Below are 18,826 nucleotides of genomic sequence, written 5' to 3'. Positions count from 1 at the left end.
GTGCCACTTTAATCCTCTCTGTCCAATCCATTTAATGTCTACATTTTGCAAAGCTAGGTCTTTGTCAATACCTCTGCTTTCAGCATACCTTTTGCACCAGAAAACATAGCGGTGCCCAATAATCCACACTGAAAGCATCTTGAAGGGATATCGGTAGGTAATCAGAAGATGTCTGTAGCTGAGGAAGGCAGGTGGTAGAATGAAATCTATCTAAAAAGGCTTGACAAGATCCTGTTTTTAAGAAAGTAGAGATTTGATTGGCTGTTTAAGAACATTCTACATTCAAATATAGGGTGCATTTTACTTTGTTTAGAAAGCGTGTTTCTTATTGGTTATTAACAAATGTTGGAAAGGTACAGCAGAAAGGATAAGGGCATACTTTGCAAAAGCAACCATACTTGCTGATGTAATTTGCAACATTCTGGGGTGAACTTTTGACCTGACAGTTAAGTTAAATGTTGCATGAGCTGTTGCTATGGAAACTGGCATTAAGCAAAAAGGGTGAAGGTGTCAGTTGAAAAGTGTTATTATCTATGACCAATGGAATTTCGTTTTTTCAATTTGAAAAACACTGGGAAGCAATGCCATTTGTGGCTTATGTGTATATGTATGGAAAAATAGAGGGAAACTTTGCCAATACCGGTTTGACTTTGAAAAGTGTGCTGTTCTATATTGACTGTGTGTTAAACAGAATCCTGTCTGAGTGTGTGAGATTTTTCAGTCAACAGATTTATTTAAAAGGTGAGTTATATTTTTTTGAGTTTTATTTAAAATAGATTTGACATTTTGATGAAACTGTGATGTTTAAATTAAATTATTAAATGTACAGATGTATATTGGGATAATTTCTATTGTATTTGAAGTTTGTTATTAAGTGTGTTGAAAGGTATAGTTGAATGATGCCTCTTATTTATTATTAATTGGTTAAATATGCACTAAGTATGTGTATTTTCATATATGTTCATATAAGGTGCAGTTAATTAGGCATGATTATTTATAATCTGTAAAAAGGTATACCTTAATAATATTGCATTATTATAGATAGTTTGGTAAAATGAGGTACAACTGTGCTGTTTGCAAGATGATCATCCATTTATGATTCTGTTATTAGTTTGTACAGTTTGTGTGGTTTTAGAAATCAACATAAAAAAGGTGTTCTTTATTACTCTTCTTCATTAAGTCTGTTGAGAGGTACAGTTTGATGATTTCGCATATTTCTAAATTTAATGGAAAATATGTAGCTCAAAGGAAAACCAGTACATTTTACTCTTTCTGGTATGTAGTAGTTATCTACTTAAGTAGAAAGTGTGTCATGGCACATGTATTTGTTTAGATTGTATTTATATAGTTGTATGTATATTTACTGAATTAATGAGAGGTACCTGACAGATTAGAGGAGTGCAAAGGTAGTGAATTTGTGATTTTATAAGAACATGAGAAGTGATTTACTGGTTCTGTATTGTCTAACCTCGTAGTTAGTATGTAAGTACTATCCATGCATTTATGGAGTAAGTCATACAGTAACTTATGTAGTGGTAAAATTGGCATTACAGTACATCTGCAATCCAGCAATTCCTTTGTCACTCCCTGTGGACTCTTTTAATCATTCTACCATGTCCTTATTTAATCACTATGTTAAAACGCAAGCAGTAATAAATTCACCATTCTATTAACCATGTCCTTATCTTATCACTGTGCGGCAACACAAGCACTTATAAACTCAGCCCTGATGTCAACTACCAGCACTCTAACTATCCAGTCACTGTCCATGCACTTGTACAACGACTCAGGCATTCAGACACGCAGTGCTACAGTCAAATGTGCACACTCTAAGCGGTTCCCTAACCCCCTGCCGGCTACTGATTCACTCCTGCAAAATCCAGATAGTAGCTATGCAATTCAGCAATCACACTGTCACTCTCTGTCCCCTCCTGCAATCATCACCGAAACAGCACCTGGTAAGATCCCTGCTGCTCCTGGCCTCCTCGTCCACTGGCTTTGCTGCAACGTTCGTGCCCATGCTCAGTACAGGTCCTTCAAAGGCCTGTGGGCATCAAAGACACCTGAAGGAATCTCCCTTGGAGTGAAGGAGTGACTCCCCTGCATCCGCAGGCACCACAACATAGCCGACTGTTCTGCCGTTCTGGCTCCTCCGTACTCCAAAAGGCTCAGCAACATAGGTGGTGGCTTGTCACTTTCTCGAGGCCTGAACTGTCCTCTTGCCAAGTTTGAGTCCAGTATTCCTCATCGGAACCTCTTCAACAGACCCCCTGTACACCGCATCGCTGCATCGCTTCACCACACAGTCAAGACTGAGTCATGACAATAGAGTCGGACACATCAAAAGGTTCTTTCAAAGAGTCTGTCCCCGCTAGAACCAATACGAGTCAACGGTGTACCAGTGCCCGAAGCATCTCAACGTCTTGAAGTTGAGGGGCCTTCGTCTCGAACCCACCTTGAAGTTTCATCAGACTCTGTCCCCTCTGCTTTGTATTCGTCAACTCGAACCCACTGCTGTGTTCCAACAGACTCTGTTATCCTTTCTCCAGCTGCGGCATCATCCTGAAGTCCTCTAGTGTGTCCCACGTGTAGGTATCCTAGTTCTACGGTATCCACGGGGTGACTCGTCAACCTGCTGTTCACACGAGGTGTCCGTTGGGTCGCCTGAGAAGGGTCTTTCTTCTAAGACTGCAACTGCGACGTACCCATTGATCAGTATTGAGTACGTGGTTGTGTATCCTCCTTGCACCTGGCCGTCATGGGGTTCCTGGTTACTCACCTGGGGTGGTTCATTGGGTCCCTAACTCTTCTACGTCTCTTGGGTCCAGTCTCGACTTAGGTCGTGGTTCACATACCACTAATCTTGTATATGGTTTAGTTTCCCCCAGAGGACAACTGTGTATTGGTATTTAATGTTCTATTGTTGAAATATTGTGCGCCTAACGAATATATCTCCAAGTAGGAGATATTGTAAAGTGTTAGTTACTGTATTAAATATCTATTTTCATAAGTACACTGTGTGGTTCTTTTTCAGTTAGCCTACTCTAAAGGATTAGATATTGGTAAACCGCGCTGCTTTGCACTCCTCCTAGACTAAGCCTGGAGGCTGCTCTTCACAGCTACAACTAAGAGAGCTTTCTGCAGTTGTCTAAACCACTAAAATCGACATAAGGGTTGTCTGGATTGGTGCAGGGTACCACACTTTGTGAAGTGGACACCAAATACCAAGGCAGCCTCCTACACACCCCAACTCTGAATTCCCTTTCACACAGGATTTGTTCAGGCTTGAATGGTGCATAGAATTTCCTGCCTTTTACTCTCCTGCCCTGAGGTTTTTTTTTGTTTTACACTGTGACAACATGTATCTTATGCACGGTTGTGATCGCCAAGGCCAAGCACTCCACTGCCAACAAGAAGAGGAGTGGGAAAAGCAGGTAACCTGTGTCATGTCCAACAGGAAATTTATGTGAGAGGGAGCCGTCCCAGTTCAACTGAGCCATCGGTGTTTGGTATAATCACCGACTTTAATAAATTGATCCCAAACGTCAGAGCCGTGGAAGACTTTAAACAAGTAGCACAATTACACTTGGTTGAATGCCTTCTCTGCATCGACAGACTTGGCAAGAGTCTCATTGTCTGAGTCAGTGGGGCCCCATAGTAGGTATATGAATGACCTTAAATTGTTTCTGGCACAAAGCTTCCCAGCAAGGGATGAATAAGAGACAGGATCACCTGGTCCAGTCTAGTGGTCAGTATTTTGGATTCACTGATATTAACATTAATAAGGGATCAAGGCCGGTAACTCCCACATTCCAGAGGGTCCTTCCTGTCTTTTGGTAGGAGAGTAACGATAGTCTTATTAAATATGGCACCTAGGGAGTTGGACGTCTCTGCTGCCTTGAATGCCTCATGAAGCATTGGGGTTAACAGGGGTTTACAGGTTTTGTAGGATTCCCGTGATAACCTGTCTTCACTCAGTGATGGGCATGTGGAAAGAATAGAAATGCCATTGCTCATCTCCTCTGAAGTGATTTCACAATCCAGGAGGTCTCAGCTCTCCTCTGATAGAGAGGGCAATTGAAGAGCATCGAGGAAGCAGTCCACCTCATCATGGTCCATCAAGAGAGGCAGAGTAGAAGGACTCATACAACTATGCACATATCTTAGATATTTCCTAAAGCTAGTCACGGATGCCAGGGATCGTCAGCTGGGCTTTCCTCTGTTGCAGCTGGAGAGTGAGCAGTCTGCCCTACTTCCTCCCTGACTCATAGTGCCTCCACCTGAGCTTCATCAAGGCATGCTCTGCAGCTGTTTTGTATATGAGGGCTAATTTGATATTTTCCAGCTGCTGGCGGTTACGAAAGGAGGGTCCCAATTGTAGGCCACAGTGTAATTCTTCACAACTTCATCCAGGTATTGTCTTAAGAGCAGCATCCTTCATGAGATGTCCCACCATGTGGCTTTCCCTGCAGCAAAATGTGTCTGGGGGGAGGACACTGTTCGTGCAATACCAGAATGGTATATTTGGGCATGGGATTCTAGAGGCTCTTATCTTCCATGATTTTATAGTAAGCTGAATTCATTCTCCACCATTTCTCCGGTGGTGTTCGGTGTACCAAGTGAATGTCTAACAAGATGGGGCAATGATCAGAAGTTCCTTCGGTCAAAACGTCAAATAGGAGGTGAAGCAGGGGCAAGGAGTGAGGAAATAGTCCTGCCCTGAGCTCTAAAGAAGATCAAGAACGATTAGGTTGAAGCCTCCTTCATGGTCTTAGAAGGGTGTGGTATCCAGAAGTCCTGAGCATGATCATCTGTCCTTGGATCGGGCAACCACCTCAGGAGTATGTCATGTCAGCAGGGCAAGGTCCTCCACCTGAGTCTTGCAATCTACACCTCCATGTGTGTGGATTGAGAGGGCACAGTTAACTTTGTTTGAGTTGCCGCCTGAAGTGGCCTGTGTCATCCTCACCATTAACACGCTTCCACAAAATCCACTTATGCCGCCGATGGGACATATTTGTGACTGGGTGTGGTTCCAGGAACACCGACTCCCTGCAGACAAAGCAATCAGTTGTTTTTTATCCTTAGCTCACAAAGCATGGGTGTTGATTCACCAAGATGCCAGGGGTAGCCGAAGAGACAGCACAAACTTTTACCTCAGTGGTAGCACAGAAAGTGGTATATTATGACCTTTGACAATGAAGAAATTGATCTCACATGACCTTAACCCTAATGACATTTCAGTAATTGGCAATGCAGAAGTTCCATAATGAATACATGATTAATAGAAAAAACAACAACACATAAATGTCAATTTGAAATTCAACCTGTTTTTTTGAAAGGGTGTTCACATAAGATGCCTGGGGAACGTTACTCACGTCTCTTTGTATGCTGAAACATTATGTGTTTATTTGAAGATGAAAATATAGTACCAAAAACACAGAACAGCATTGTGGTTGACCCACTTTATACATCAACAATAATTCTTTGGGTAAATCATAGCGAGAGTCAAAGATTTAAAGAAAGACAGAAACAAAAATAAAGGGCTTTAACAATCAACAGTAGTCATGCCCACCTGTATTAAATCTTATGGACCATGCATTGAAAATTGCAATATTTTGCAAATGTTTTCCCTGATTGTAAGTGGTTCAGAAAAGGTAACGGAACAGTAGTGTGGGCTACATGGGCTGCACCAGTAAATAATTCCTCAAAATCTGATATAGCACAAAGGTGCTCACACTTGACTTGACCCCACTAATGAGCAGCCAAATTTCTGAGGAAACTAGTTTTTCTTCTAATAGCAAAGATAATATCAAGGAGCACACCAATATCTAAATTCAAATGTCAAGGGCAATATAATCTTTTAAATCATGGCATTAATGAAACATATGTAGACAGGAGTCTACATATCCTCGGTCTTCTTGCCAGACTCACAGATATACGACTGGCAAGAAGACTGAGGATATTTGCTCAGGAGACCGTACCTTCTTTACGCTAAGGGGAATCCCAGCAATGATATATTAATCAAGAAAGATTTTTTCTGATAGGATTCCACTAAATCTATTTATCAATAAAGAATCACTCTATTCTTGGAAATACTTATCTCAACTGAAGAACCGAGGCTTTAATTTGGGTGATTTATAGCATGCTATGAGGGATTCACAACACGAAAAATTACTATTCTCCATTGGAAGGCCTGCTCCATTGGTATTGATAACACGTCATATTTTAATCCTGATGAAGTCCTTTACGTACGAAACGCGTTGGCTGGGCTGATGCATGTATTCATTCTTCTAACTGTGAAAATAAGAGCAACATAACTGAGTGTAAGAACTATCAAGACTCCTGTCTACATATGTTTCATTAATGCCATGATTTAAAAGGTTATATAGCACTTGACATTTGAATTGCTTTAGATATTAGTTTGCTTCTTGATACTATCTTTTCCTGTAAGTGGTTCAGAGTGTTTCTACTCATGTGCAAACTCCTGTGTGGCCTTGGGGACCCCATACCCAGGGGCCTGGTCACAACTACGGATGGAGGGGTGCACGGTTCCCCTTCCTGAGCCATTAGTGGGCATGAGGACCACATCACCAGGGCCAGCTCATGTTATATCCAGGGGTTCCCATCCCTGGGAATTAGCAGTTTCCCTGCTCTGTTGTTGGAGGGAATTCACTGAAAGCACCAAAGGTTAAAGAGACGTTAAAGTTAGGAAATTGATTTTTGACAACTTAGAAATTCACTAAAAAACAAAGGTTACAGGGGCGTTATAGTTAGGTTCAGATTTTACACACATAAAACCCTAGAAAGTTAGCAATTATAGTTATCTATAGTAACTATAGCTCATGCTCTCGCCATGCACTGCTAATCAACCCACTTATTACATCGCTCATGACATCTTCTATGACATCATTGATAGTATCACTGATACATTTGCAATAAAATTATAGATGAGAAAACTCTGCATGGCAGGGCGAGAGTGATAGTTACGTTAGGACACCACGCGTTGTGAGGCTTTATAAATATCACTGAAGCATTTGCATTGTCCTTGCACCACCTTCTGAGATGCAAGGACAACGCAAAGGCTTCTTAAATGTGGCCCCATGGTTCCGAGTCAAGAATCATAGGGAAGAATTCTTCCGTCAAATAGGAAAAGACACTGAGATCTCCTGGGTTTCATGAAACAGCAAAAGAAAGTAGCACATGAAGCGAAAAGAGTGGAGTCTGTGGCAGGGAGGACAGGAGGCCAGTGGAGCAGGGGACCTGAAAAAAATCTAGGACGGTTGAGATGTTCCCCCGTCCTGCACCTCTACTGCAGTTTCCCTTTGTTCCCTGTTTCGCCCCTATTCTGCAGCGACTGCTGTTTCTGCTTCCTGTGTCCATTGATTGAGCTGAACTCTTCTTGCTGTTGCCTTAGCAGGTCTCGTTAATATTTCATTGGCACCCTCCATCACCACATGGGCACATCTCATCCAGCCTAGAGCCACTCCAGGTTGTGGGAGGATTTCCTGGTAATCCTCTGGCTGCATGTGGGAATTCCTGTGCCTCTTAAATTCACCGGCCACTCTAGTGTCTCATGCCTATGTCGTGACTATCAAAACATCTCTATGACCGTCTGGAGGTTTCACTTCCCCTTTAAAGTAAGGGCCTTTTCATACTTTTTATTGGTTTTCCCCTGTCCTTATTTGAATTACCTGCGTTATTTTAGTTGGTCTTCTGTGCTATTGGGTCGCTGGGTGTGAATAGAGGTTTGTTGGTAGGTATTGGCACATCCGCGAGCAGATCACAGCCACGGACAGATGTCCGGGGTGCACAATCTCAGAGGCCCCCAATTACAGGTTCATTTGTTTCCTTTCTCACCTAGGCAGCCCTGTAAACTCTACTGCTGTGACCTCCGATCCCCACCCAGTCAATGGCTTTTAATGCTGCTCTTATTAATGTTAACTGTTTTATTCATTCATAATCTCATTTTAGATCTTAATTGTGACTTATTATGTACATGGCTGCATGAGACTTCCGCTCCTGACTTGTCTTTAGAAGGGCCCAACTGTTACTGAATTTTACATGACGACTGTGAAAAGAAACCAATACACGATTTAAAACCCTGGGTCCTACAACCAGTTTTGGCCATGAAATGACACCCAGAAATCGAGTTCTGCCCTTCTACAAAACTGAAAGAATTTGATTAACTCTTAGCGTGTGGTAAATGCACAGCACCAACCTTGGAACCACGTCAGCCGCTCTCCAGTCGCTTTCTTTCTAAAATTGATGCAATAAATGAATCCTTGTTCTGGATGAGAATGAGACCTGCCTTCCTTGGGGAGTAAGGATCCTACTATCCAATGCCCCCCTATAAATGACTCCCTGATCTGGATGAGACCTCCCTTCCTTAGGGAGTAAGGATCCTATTACCAATGCCCCCCTATAAATGAATCCGGATCTGGATGAGACCTCCCTCCCTTGGGGAGTAAGGATCCTATTACCAATGCCCCCCTATAAATGAATCCCTGATATGGATGAGACCTCCCTTCCTTAGGGAGTAAGGATCCTATTACCAATGCCCCCCTATAAATGAATCCGGATCTGGATGAGACCTCCCTTCCTTAGGGAGTAAGTATCCTATTACCAATGCCCCCCTATAAATGAATCCGGATCTGGATGAGAACTGCCTCCCTTGGGGAGTAAGGATCCTATTACCAATGCCCCCCTATAAATGAATCCGGATCTGGATGAGACCTGCCTCCCTTGGGGAGTAAGGATCCTATTACCAATTCCCCCCTATAAATGAAAACGGATCTGGATGAGAACTGCCTCCCTTGGGGTGTAAGGATCCTATTACCGATGTCCACCTATAAATGAATCCGGATCTGGATGAGAACTGCCTCCCTTGGGGAGTAAGGATCCTATTACCAATGCCCCCCTATAAATGAATCCGGATCTGGATGAGACCTGCCTCCCTTGGGGAGTAAGGATCCTATTACCAATGCCCCCCTATAAATGAATCCGGATCTGGATGAGAACTGCCTCCCTTGGGGAGTAAGGATCCTATTACCGATGTCCACCTATAAATGAATCCGGATCTGGATGAGAACTGCCTCCCTTGGGGAGTAAGGATCCTATTACCAATGCCCCCCTATAAATGAATCCGGATCTGGATGAGACCTGCCTCCCTTGGGAAGTAAGGATCCTATTACCAATGCCCCCCTATAAATGAATCCGGATCTGGATGAGAACTGCCTCCCTTGGGGAGTAAGGATCCTATTACCGATGTCCACCTATAAATGAATCCGGATCTGGATGAGAACTGCCTCCCTTGGGGAGTAAGGATCCTATTACCAATGCCCCCCTATAAATGAATCCGGATCTGGATGAGAACTGCCTCCCTTGGGGAGTAAGGATCCTATTACCAATGCCCCCCTATAAATGAATCCGGATCTGGATGAGACCTGCCTCCCTTGGGGAGTAAGGATCCTATTACCGATGTCCACCTATAAATGAATCCGGATCTGGATGAGACCTGCCTCCCTTGGGGAGTAAGGATCCTATTACCGATGTCCACCTATAAATGACTCCATGATCTGGATGAGACCTGCCTTCCTTGGGGAGTAAGGATCCTATTACCAATGCCCCCCCCCCCCTCTAAATGACCCCTTGTTCTGAATGAGACCTGCCTTCCTTGGGGAGTAAGGATCTTATTCCCAATGCCCCCTCTATAAATGATGGATGAGACCTTCATTCCTTGGGCAGTAAGGATCATATTACTAATGCCCTCTCCCTTATAAATGACTCCTTGATCTGGATGAGACCTGCCTTAATTAGGGAGTTAGGATCCTATTACTAATGCCCCATCCCTTATAAATGACTCCTTGATCTGGATGAGACCTGCCTTCCTTGGGGAGTAAGGATCTTATTACCAATGCCCCCCCTCTAAATGACTCCTTGATCTGGATGTGACCTGCCTTCCTTGGAGAGTAAGGATATTATAACCAATGCCCCCCCTATAAATGACTACTTGATCTGGATATGACCTACCTTCTTTTTGGAGTAAGAATCCTATTAATAATGCCCCCCCCCTATAAATGACTAAGTGATCTGGATGGACCTGCCTTCCTTGGCGAGTAAGGATCCTATCACCAATGCCCCCCCTTTAAATGACTCCTTGATCTGGATGAGACCTGCCTTCCTTGGGGAGTCAAGATCCTATTACCAATGCCCCCCCCCCATATAAGACTCCTTGATCTGGATGAGACCTGCCTTCCTTGGGGAGTCAAGATCCTATTACCAATGCCCCCCCCCCCATATAAGACTCCTTGATCTGGATGAGACCTGCCTTCCTTGGGGAGTCAGGATCCTATTACCAATGCCCCCCCCCATATAAGACTCCTTGATCTGGATGAGACCTGCCTTCCTTGGGGAGTCAAGATCCTATTACCAATGCCCCCCCCCCCCATATAAGACTCCTTGATCTGGATGAGACCTGCCTTCCTTGGGGAGTCAGGATCCTATTACCAATGCCCCCCCTCTAAATGACTCCTTGATCTGGATGAGACCTGCCTTCCTTGGGGAGTCAGGATCCTATTACCAATGCCCCATCCCCCCTTTAAATTAGTCCTTGATCTGGATGAGACCTGTCTTCCTTGGGGAGTAAGGAACCTATTACTAATGCTCCCCCCGCCCCATTAACTTTTCAGCATTTAGCATCACTAAGCTCCAACATGCCATTATAGGAACTAAATCAGGATCTCTTTCCGGCCAAGGCCTTACATAGGGCTGCGGAGGTCCCTCCTCTCTGTATCTTGTCTGTTAATAATTCATCATTCCACACTACTGCTGTTCCCACTAATTGTAAAGCAAAAAACAGCCCATCTCCGACCTTAAGATCTCCGGCAAGTTTGGTCTCTTTTGTTTGTTACAGTTTATAACAAACGATGCTGAAATGGAGGTAGCACTTGGGTGAAGACAAATTTCTCTTTACCGGGTAATTTTATTGTCCAGGCCCCTGATAGGATGGTTTAGGACAGTCAATCGGCCTTTTTTTTTAAACTCAAATTCTTTTTTCTGGTCCCCTTAGGGATACAAGGTAGTAGGTTTAAAATTAGTTATACATCTTACCTTCCATGCCTTCTTCAGTCAGTTTGACTTTGCTACTGAAGTCTGAAGAAAGAAATGTGATAATCAGTTATTAAACTTTATCCATGTAGTATACAACATATAACATACAGAGAACAAATATGTCAGAGGCGAGTCTTGATGGTAAAATTCTAAAATTCTATTGCCTGATCCTTAGCTCATATGAAAGTCAAACCTAGAAAAGAATAAGGACCACCTATCATGTCTTGGTTCATACATTTCTTGTGCTTAAGGTGTCTTAATATGTTTTGATTTAACCAAATGGTTATTCTGCTCAGAACTCCTTCAGTATAATGCCCTTATTAAGACAAAACTTCTGTTACAGTCAGTAGCTTCCAGTCATAGACAGTATAGTTAACCTCTGCTGATGTTTGAGTTCAGGAATAGTAGCCACAGCATTAATCTCATCTGTTGGGGTGTTTTCTTAGGACAGAATAGCTTTACTACCAAAAGATGACGCATCTGGCTACACTCAGAATGCCCCAAGACAGGGGTGTTCATAGGACAGAATAGCGCCAATAGCAAAAGATGACACACCTGGCTACACTGAGGGTGCCCTAAGACAGAGGCATTCATGAGACGGAATAGCGTCAATAGCAAAAATTGTCACACCTGGCTACACTCAAGATGTCTCAAGATAGGGGCGTTCATAGGACGGAATAGCTTCAATACCAAAAGATGACGCATCTGGCTACACTTGGGATGCCTTAAGATAGGGGAGTTCATAGGATGGAATAGCTTCAATAGCAAAAGATGACACACCTTGCTTCACTCGGGATGTCTCAAGAAAGGGGCTTTCAAAGGACTGAATAGCTTCAGAGGCAAAAGATGACACATCTGGCTACAGTCATGATGCCCTAAGACAGGAGCGTTCATAGGACGGAATAGCTTCAATAGAAAAAGTTGACGCATCTGGCTACACTCAGGATGCCTTAAGATAGGTGCGGTCATGGGACAGAATAACTTCAATAGCAAAAGATTACGCATTTGGTTACACTCAGGATCCCCTGAGACAGGGGTGTTCATAGGATGGAATAGATTCAATAAGAAAAGATAAAGCATCTGGCTACACTCGGGATGTCTCAAGATAGAGGCATTCAAAGGACTGAATAGCTTCAATAGCAAAAGATGACGCCTTTGGAATCCATTGTTGACAATATTCCCAGGAACATGCAAACTTCCTTTTGTGTGCTAGGAGGATTCATTTGCAAATTGCAGAAATCTTATCCTGTGACACTTTCCTGGCTCCCTTTAAATGTGATGTCTTAAATAAAGGACCACTCTCCTGCAAAATTGTAACTCTGATGGTGACACTTTGGGACATATTTATTAGGAAGTGGCAGAGCGTGGCGTTATTCTCCTTTTGTGCTGCGCTCTGCCAAACGCTGCGCTCTGCCACTTCTGAAATGCAGGGCTGTGCCGTATTTACAAGAATATGGTACAGCCTTGCATTTCCCCCTGCGCCGGTGCTAATATAGATCACTAGAACCAATGCAGGCACCATTGCACTATAGCGCAAGGTTGTCTGAAGTGTGGGGAATGATTGTTTTATGTACAGGAAGGTGTCTCTTCCTGCACATAAACAATCCGAAATGGCGTTTTGAAACTTCTATGTGTGCTGCATAACCCAGCACACATGAAAACAGCAAAAATGAGGAGAAATTAAGCATTTCTACTTGTGGTGATATTTTGACTCTGTGCATGTCGAACTCATCCCATGTATATGGTACTGATTTCTGAAGCAACTGTGTTTTTTCTTTTTGGTTAATAAAAAGAATCTTTAAAAAAAAAAAAACATTTCTCCTCGTTGCACCAGGGTAAGACCAGGTTTTCCCTGGTCTTAATGTTGGCGGTGCCCCATATTTACTCCACCCTTGTAAATATGATGCAGTGTCAAAATCAATGGGTGTTGCGGTGGAATGCCCACTGCAACACCCATTGCCTGCCCCTTTCATGCTAAGTATAGCTTGAAAGGGTGCCTTATTCACAAGGTGGTGTTAAGCCACGTTAAGTGGCTTAACGCCACCTTGTGAATAAGGCGAAGCCCCTATCGCCACCACAACTTTGAGAAAAGTGACGTTGTGGTGGTGATAGAGGCTTGTAAATGTGTCTCTTTATGTCCTCTTACTGTCAAGTGATTTAATAGTGCGATGGTGTTGCATATGTCTTCAAAATCCGATTGAAGATGGAAGGACTTTCTGTATACCCCAGTAGAACTCGGCACCATGCCTAGTCATGATTTCCAAACCAGAAAGCAAATAAAACTTGGCTATTTGGGTGCAAGGGACTGGGAAAGAAAACTTGACACAAATCAATAACAGAAAACCATTCTGCTTCGCATGGGATCTGGTATAGTATCACAGCCGGATTTGGCACAATTGGTCAGCATGGGATTACAGTCTGATAAATCCTGCGCAAATCCTGCACAATCCGATACTTTCCGTTTGGTTTCTGAATTCCCATAAAATGTGAATCACATGGACTTCCCATGATTTCTTTCAGGATTCATTGTTCAATTAATGACTCAATTAAAGGAATAATACCTGCAATTGTCTCTGGACTCAAGTTGTATGGAGGGAGGAGGGATTCGACGGAATTTTGCATTTGGTTTTAAAGTAATGCGTATTTCCGACCTTAAGATCTCTGGTAACTTTGTTCTGACTTGTTTGTTTCGATTTATAACAAACGATGCTGAAACGGAGGTAGCAATTGCTTAAACAGAAACTTCTTTACCAGGTAATTACTCTGTCCAGGCCCCTGATAGAATGGTTTAGGACAGTCAATCAGTTAAAAAAAAACTTAAATCCTTTTTTCTGGTCCCCTTAGGGGTACAAGGAAGTAGATTTTAAATTGCTTGTATATCTTACCTTCCATGCCCCCTTCAAACAGTTTGACTTTGTTACTGAAGTCTGAAAAAAGAAAAGTGAAAGTCAGTTATAAAACTTTATCCATGTAGTATACAACATATAACATACATAGACCAATCTTTCTAAGGTGAATCTTGGTAACATTGTAGAATTCAAACCTAGAAAAGAAAGGACCACCTGGCATGTTGCGGTTCACACATTTCATGATTTTAATAAATCCTAATATTTTGTGATTCGACCAAATGGTTATTCTCTGCTGATCTCCCACGATAATGCCTCCAGTTCTTTCATCGCCAATTGCTCCCTGACATACAAGGTGTAGCTGACTTTCAATGATGTCAGAGTTCGGGAATAGTAAGACACAGCATCAATCTCACCTGTTGCCGGGTCTTTTCAGAACAGGATGTCTTGAGATAGGTGAATCCAGAAGCGCTTTCTTAAGAGTTTCAAATGCTTGGGGGCCGTCTCTTAGCGCGCGAATGGCCGCAATCTTCTAAGCTCCGTCGATTCTCCGGTGTGAACGCTGGCTCCAGCATGCTCTTGGGTTGATTGGTGTTCACCACGTAACGGCACAACGCAGGAGTCTGAGGGACGATTTTCAGGTTTCTCGGTCCGCTCCTTCAAGAGAATTTCCTCAGGTCATCTCTCTCCTCATTCTGGTCACGAAATGACGGCTGACATGGAGATTATGCCAATTCACGGACCGAGCTCAGGCATCGATGGGGTCTAATTCTCTGGTTTTTGTGGACATTTCCCTGCTTTAATGAGGTATTGTGAGGCAGAATTTTTATACCTCTCCATATGTACGATTCTTGAGGAGTCATTAATGCGAGTGTCATGATACAAAATGGCAGCCACTGACTGACTGATTTGATGCTATTGTGTCTAATTACGGATTGGATATGCCTAGCTGGCTGTGAAGTGCCTCATTTCCAGCTTCAACAGTGGGTGATTATTTTTATTAATACCGGGTGTGCAGAATCTACCATATGTCATACCATACGTCATACATATATAATCGCCTGTTCTTCGGTGGGGGTGCATTCTCTCATCTGTTGTTCCATCTGTGTGTGTGACGTGGTCCTGACTCTTCGCTCTTCACATTTCGCCAGTTGCTCACAAGACTCTGCAGTTAAATGTAGTTTTGAAGACCGGCTATTATATGTGACATGGTGAGTCTGAATACTTTACTACATGGCAGTTCCACAGGTATGTCTCCCTGTTAGACGCTGCCGCTTCCCAGACAACTAAAATAGCGACCGCTACAACGACTCCGTCAGGACATGTAAGGTGCGTCTTTTCCATACTGTTGTAGTCATAAATTCTGAAGTGCGACGCTCCATGGAACGGAAGCCTCTAATGTGTAGGTCTCTCCAAATGGTGACGGCTGACGGCAAATTTTAGTTTAAATACATTATCCTGTGGAAATACGCTCTGGCACAAAATGGCCGCCGCTGACAGAATTCTTATTGGAGATTTGAATGCCTTATTTGTGGACTGATACTCAGTTGGTTCTATATCAGTAGGGGTGACTTATCCCATGTCCAACAGTTGGTATGCAATTTCAAGCCTCTGAAGAACCGATTGATCTGTTGTTGGTTGTACAGATTCTATCCAAAACCATTGCTTGAAACAAGTAGTTGCTGATTATTTCAATGGCGGAAGGCATGGGTGTCACCCCCAAGGATAGAGATTCTAAGGGGAATCTGAAGAGGTCTAAACAGAATTCCCCTACGCCAGATATCTCAGCAAAGGCTAATATGGATTCTGCTTCAACATTAGATACTATTCTAATTAAACTTAATGCTGTACATGATATAGCACAAAGCACTAAAACAAACACAGACTTACTCCAGATTGAGGTGGCGTCCATCAGAAATGACCTAAAATATCTCTCATTACGTGTTCCCAATGCAGAAATACGAATAAGCTCTGTGGAAGACTTCACGAATAAGCAAGCTAAATATGCTCAGAATATGGAACGTACCTTGGCTTCATTGAGAAGAGACGTAACTGAACAGGAAGATAGGAATTGTTGAAGTAACCTTCGTATTTTTGACCTTCCGGAGGAATGTGAGAAATCTGCTCCTTCAATGTTAGATTTTTCACTTACTTGGCTACCTTCTGTCCTGAACATTTCATTTGAAAAGGACTTTGAAATAGAACGTGCTCATAGAGTTCCCACCTTTAAGCCAAAAGCGTTATCTTTTCCAAGACCAGTGATTTTTAAACCTTTGCGCCATCAACACGCTGAACAAATCCTAGCTCAAATGAGGAAGATTAAGGTTTACAATGGGAAGGGCACAGAGTATAAATATCACAGGACTTTACTAGAGATACTGTCATTCGCCGTAAGGTTTCTTGAATCTGCGTAGAAGGCTTATAGATATGAACATTCCATTTTCCTTGGCAGGTCCTTCGCGTTTCAGAAGAACTTTTAGAGGTCGCACACAGATTTTTTATGAGCCTGCAGAACTCTCTACTTTTTTGGATAATCAGTCCGAGTCACTGATGGACTCCGAATCCCCTCCTGGCACCTCTCAACCTTAATGTCCATCTTGCACTGATTACTTGTCTCATACCCTTGGTGCTTTATTGCATGGTTAATAGTGCCTCTCCATTTTCTTTTTCTTGTAATGATGAATATTCATTGAATCTGATATTGATGTATATTGGTTGCTCTCTTTTAACCGCCCTATCATTTATAGGTCACACGGTTGTGCATACCTCTATACGTGTCTCTTAAGAGGTATATCTGTGTCGTTATTGTTATTTTGGTCCTATCCTGTTATTAGTGATATCACTATATCTTTCTTTCTCTTCTCCTCAATTTCTTTATGATTTCCTTTCATTACTGCCTCATTCTAACTAGGCTTATGGTTGCTATTTTCTCTCATCTTCCTCTTGTGTATTTTTCTTTTTGTTTCGTATTGTATTTCATTATATTTTGATGAATTTTTGCTGGTGTGTAATTCTAAAATGGTTGGTTTCCTTTGAACTTTTCTTTCTCTCGTTCTCTTTTTATGATATTTGTTATATAGCTTTTCTTACTCTTTTTAGGTCTCTTGTATATTCTTTTTCCGTTTTACTTGAACTTTTTCGTCCACTCTATTCCTGCTATTTTTCTGGTGTTTATTCTTTTTTTGTGTAATTAGGATTCATATGTCTCTTCCTCTCTTATTCTTCCTCCTATATTTATTTGCATTTTTTTGTACAATTCTTATAGTATGAGTATATTCATCAATTCCTTTATTCTTCATGTAGTTATGACATGGTTGGTATTTTAGGTAGACAATGTTATTTATTTCTTGTTGGCATATATATTTATCTTTATTTTTTTAAATGATAATATGTTAGATACACTTTAAATTTGTTCTACTCTACTGTTTATCATTTATGTATTGTTCATTGCTTCTAAGTAATCATCTTTTTAATATATCTTAGTAATTCTTCACAGTTACTATCACTTTATATAGTGTTGGTCATATTAGTGGGTTATGAATTATAATGTATTATATTGCCATTCTTAATGCTTCACATTAATATTTTTTCCATCATTTATGATCAATTAACATGCCTTAGTATATTATTCATATTAGGTATTACTCTTATGTTTTTGATGCCTTAACCTAGTACTTCCTTAGGCTGTTATTCATAATATATAAGATTGTTATTCATGATACCCCAATTTGATATTGCCTTAGATGACTAATAATATCTATTATTGCTATTTATGATGCTTTACCTTAATATTAACTTAGGCTGTTTCTATATTATCTATTATTGTTCCTCCCGATGCCTTAACTTAATATTGCCTTAATCTGTTCTTTCTAATATTTATTATTGTTATTTATGATGCTTTAATCAAATATTACCTGTACCTGGCATTTATATTATCTATTGGGGTTTCTTATGATACCTTAATCGATTATTACCTTAAACTGTTATATTTAATATTTATTATTGTTATTTATGATGTCTTATTCGAATTTTTGCCTTAGCTTGTTATTTATATATCTCTTATTGGTATCCATGTAACCTGATTATACTATTTCTACTCTTAGATTTAGTAGTCTCTGGAATATCTATTCTCAGAGCCTATTAGAATGTTGGTATTGTAAGATTCATGAACAATTAAGTTTGTCACTTAAAGACCTATTTATTTCTTCCCGAGCGGTCTGCACTGGTAGTGCTGGCCTCTCTGGATGTGCCTCCACATTTTTTCTCCCCATGCAATTTGTCTATTACAGACATCCCCTGGTGGGTTTTTCTTTTTATATGCTCCTCTTTTCTTTCGAGCATCTTTTCTGTTTCTTCTTTTTTCTCTCACTCTTTCTTCTACTTCTATCTTTTGTTTCCATTGGGACTCCTGCTGCGGTTCATTTTTTATGTTTTTCCTGTTGTTTATTTATTTATTTATGTACCTGTTATCCTGTTGCATAGTCTTTCCTTCCTCTGTTATCAGATGTTCTTATTTGGTTGGTGTCAGGTATTTTTATGGCTGGCCTAAACGTAATATCTCTTAATGTTTGTGGATTGAATCATGCTGTTAAGAGAACCAAGATCCTAGACTACTGCAAAAGCTTATATAGTGATATTGTTCTTCTTCAGGAGGCTAAGATTGCCTTTAAGGAAGCTTTGCTCTTGCGGAAGGAGTGGGTTCTGGATGTTGTTTGTTCCGAAGCAGCTGGTAAAAAGAATGGGGTTGTAACCATGATTTCCAAGAATTCTGGCCTGTCTATCGTTACTGCTGAACATGATACGGATGGCAGATGGTTGCTCTCTCGCTTGTCCAATGGCTCAGAGGATTTATATGTTATGAATATTTA

The 18,826-nt window shown here is 41.6% G+C and overlaps 1 protein-coding gene across 2 annotated transcripts in view; it reads right to left on the bottom strand.

Annotated features, from left to right (window-relative positions):
* Positions 1–18,826, bottom strand: part of LOC146808619 (NACHT, LRR and PYD domains-containing protein 3-like) — an 874,093-nt gene that overhangs the window by 767,793 nt on the left and 87,474 nt on the right. For both annotated transcript variants that reach the window (XM_085623649.1, XM_085623650.1), the window contains exons 3-4: positions 13,998–14,039; positions 11,113–11,154 (exon numbers count right to left, since the gene is read on the bottom strand). In XM_085623649.1, coding sequence (XP_085479775.1) covers positions 11,113–11,154; positions 13,998–14,039 — 84 coding nt within the window. The remainder of the gene's footprint in view (positions 1–11,112; positions 11,155–13,997; positions 14,040–18,826) is intronic.

This window comes from Triturus cristatus, chromosome 8 (genome assembly GCF_964204655.1).
Source record: "Triturus cristatus chromosome 8, aTriCri1.1, whole genome shotgun sequence".
Classification (NCBI taxonomy): Eukaryota; Metazoa; Chordata; class Amphibia; order Caudata; family Salamandridae; genus Triturus; species Triturus cristatus.
Note: the sequence above shows the minus strand (reverse complement) of the source record. Positions and strands in the feature narration are given on the sequence as shown.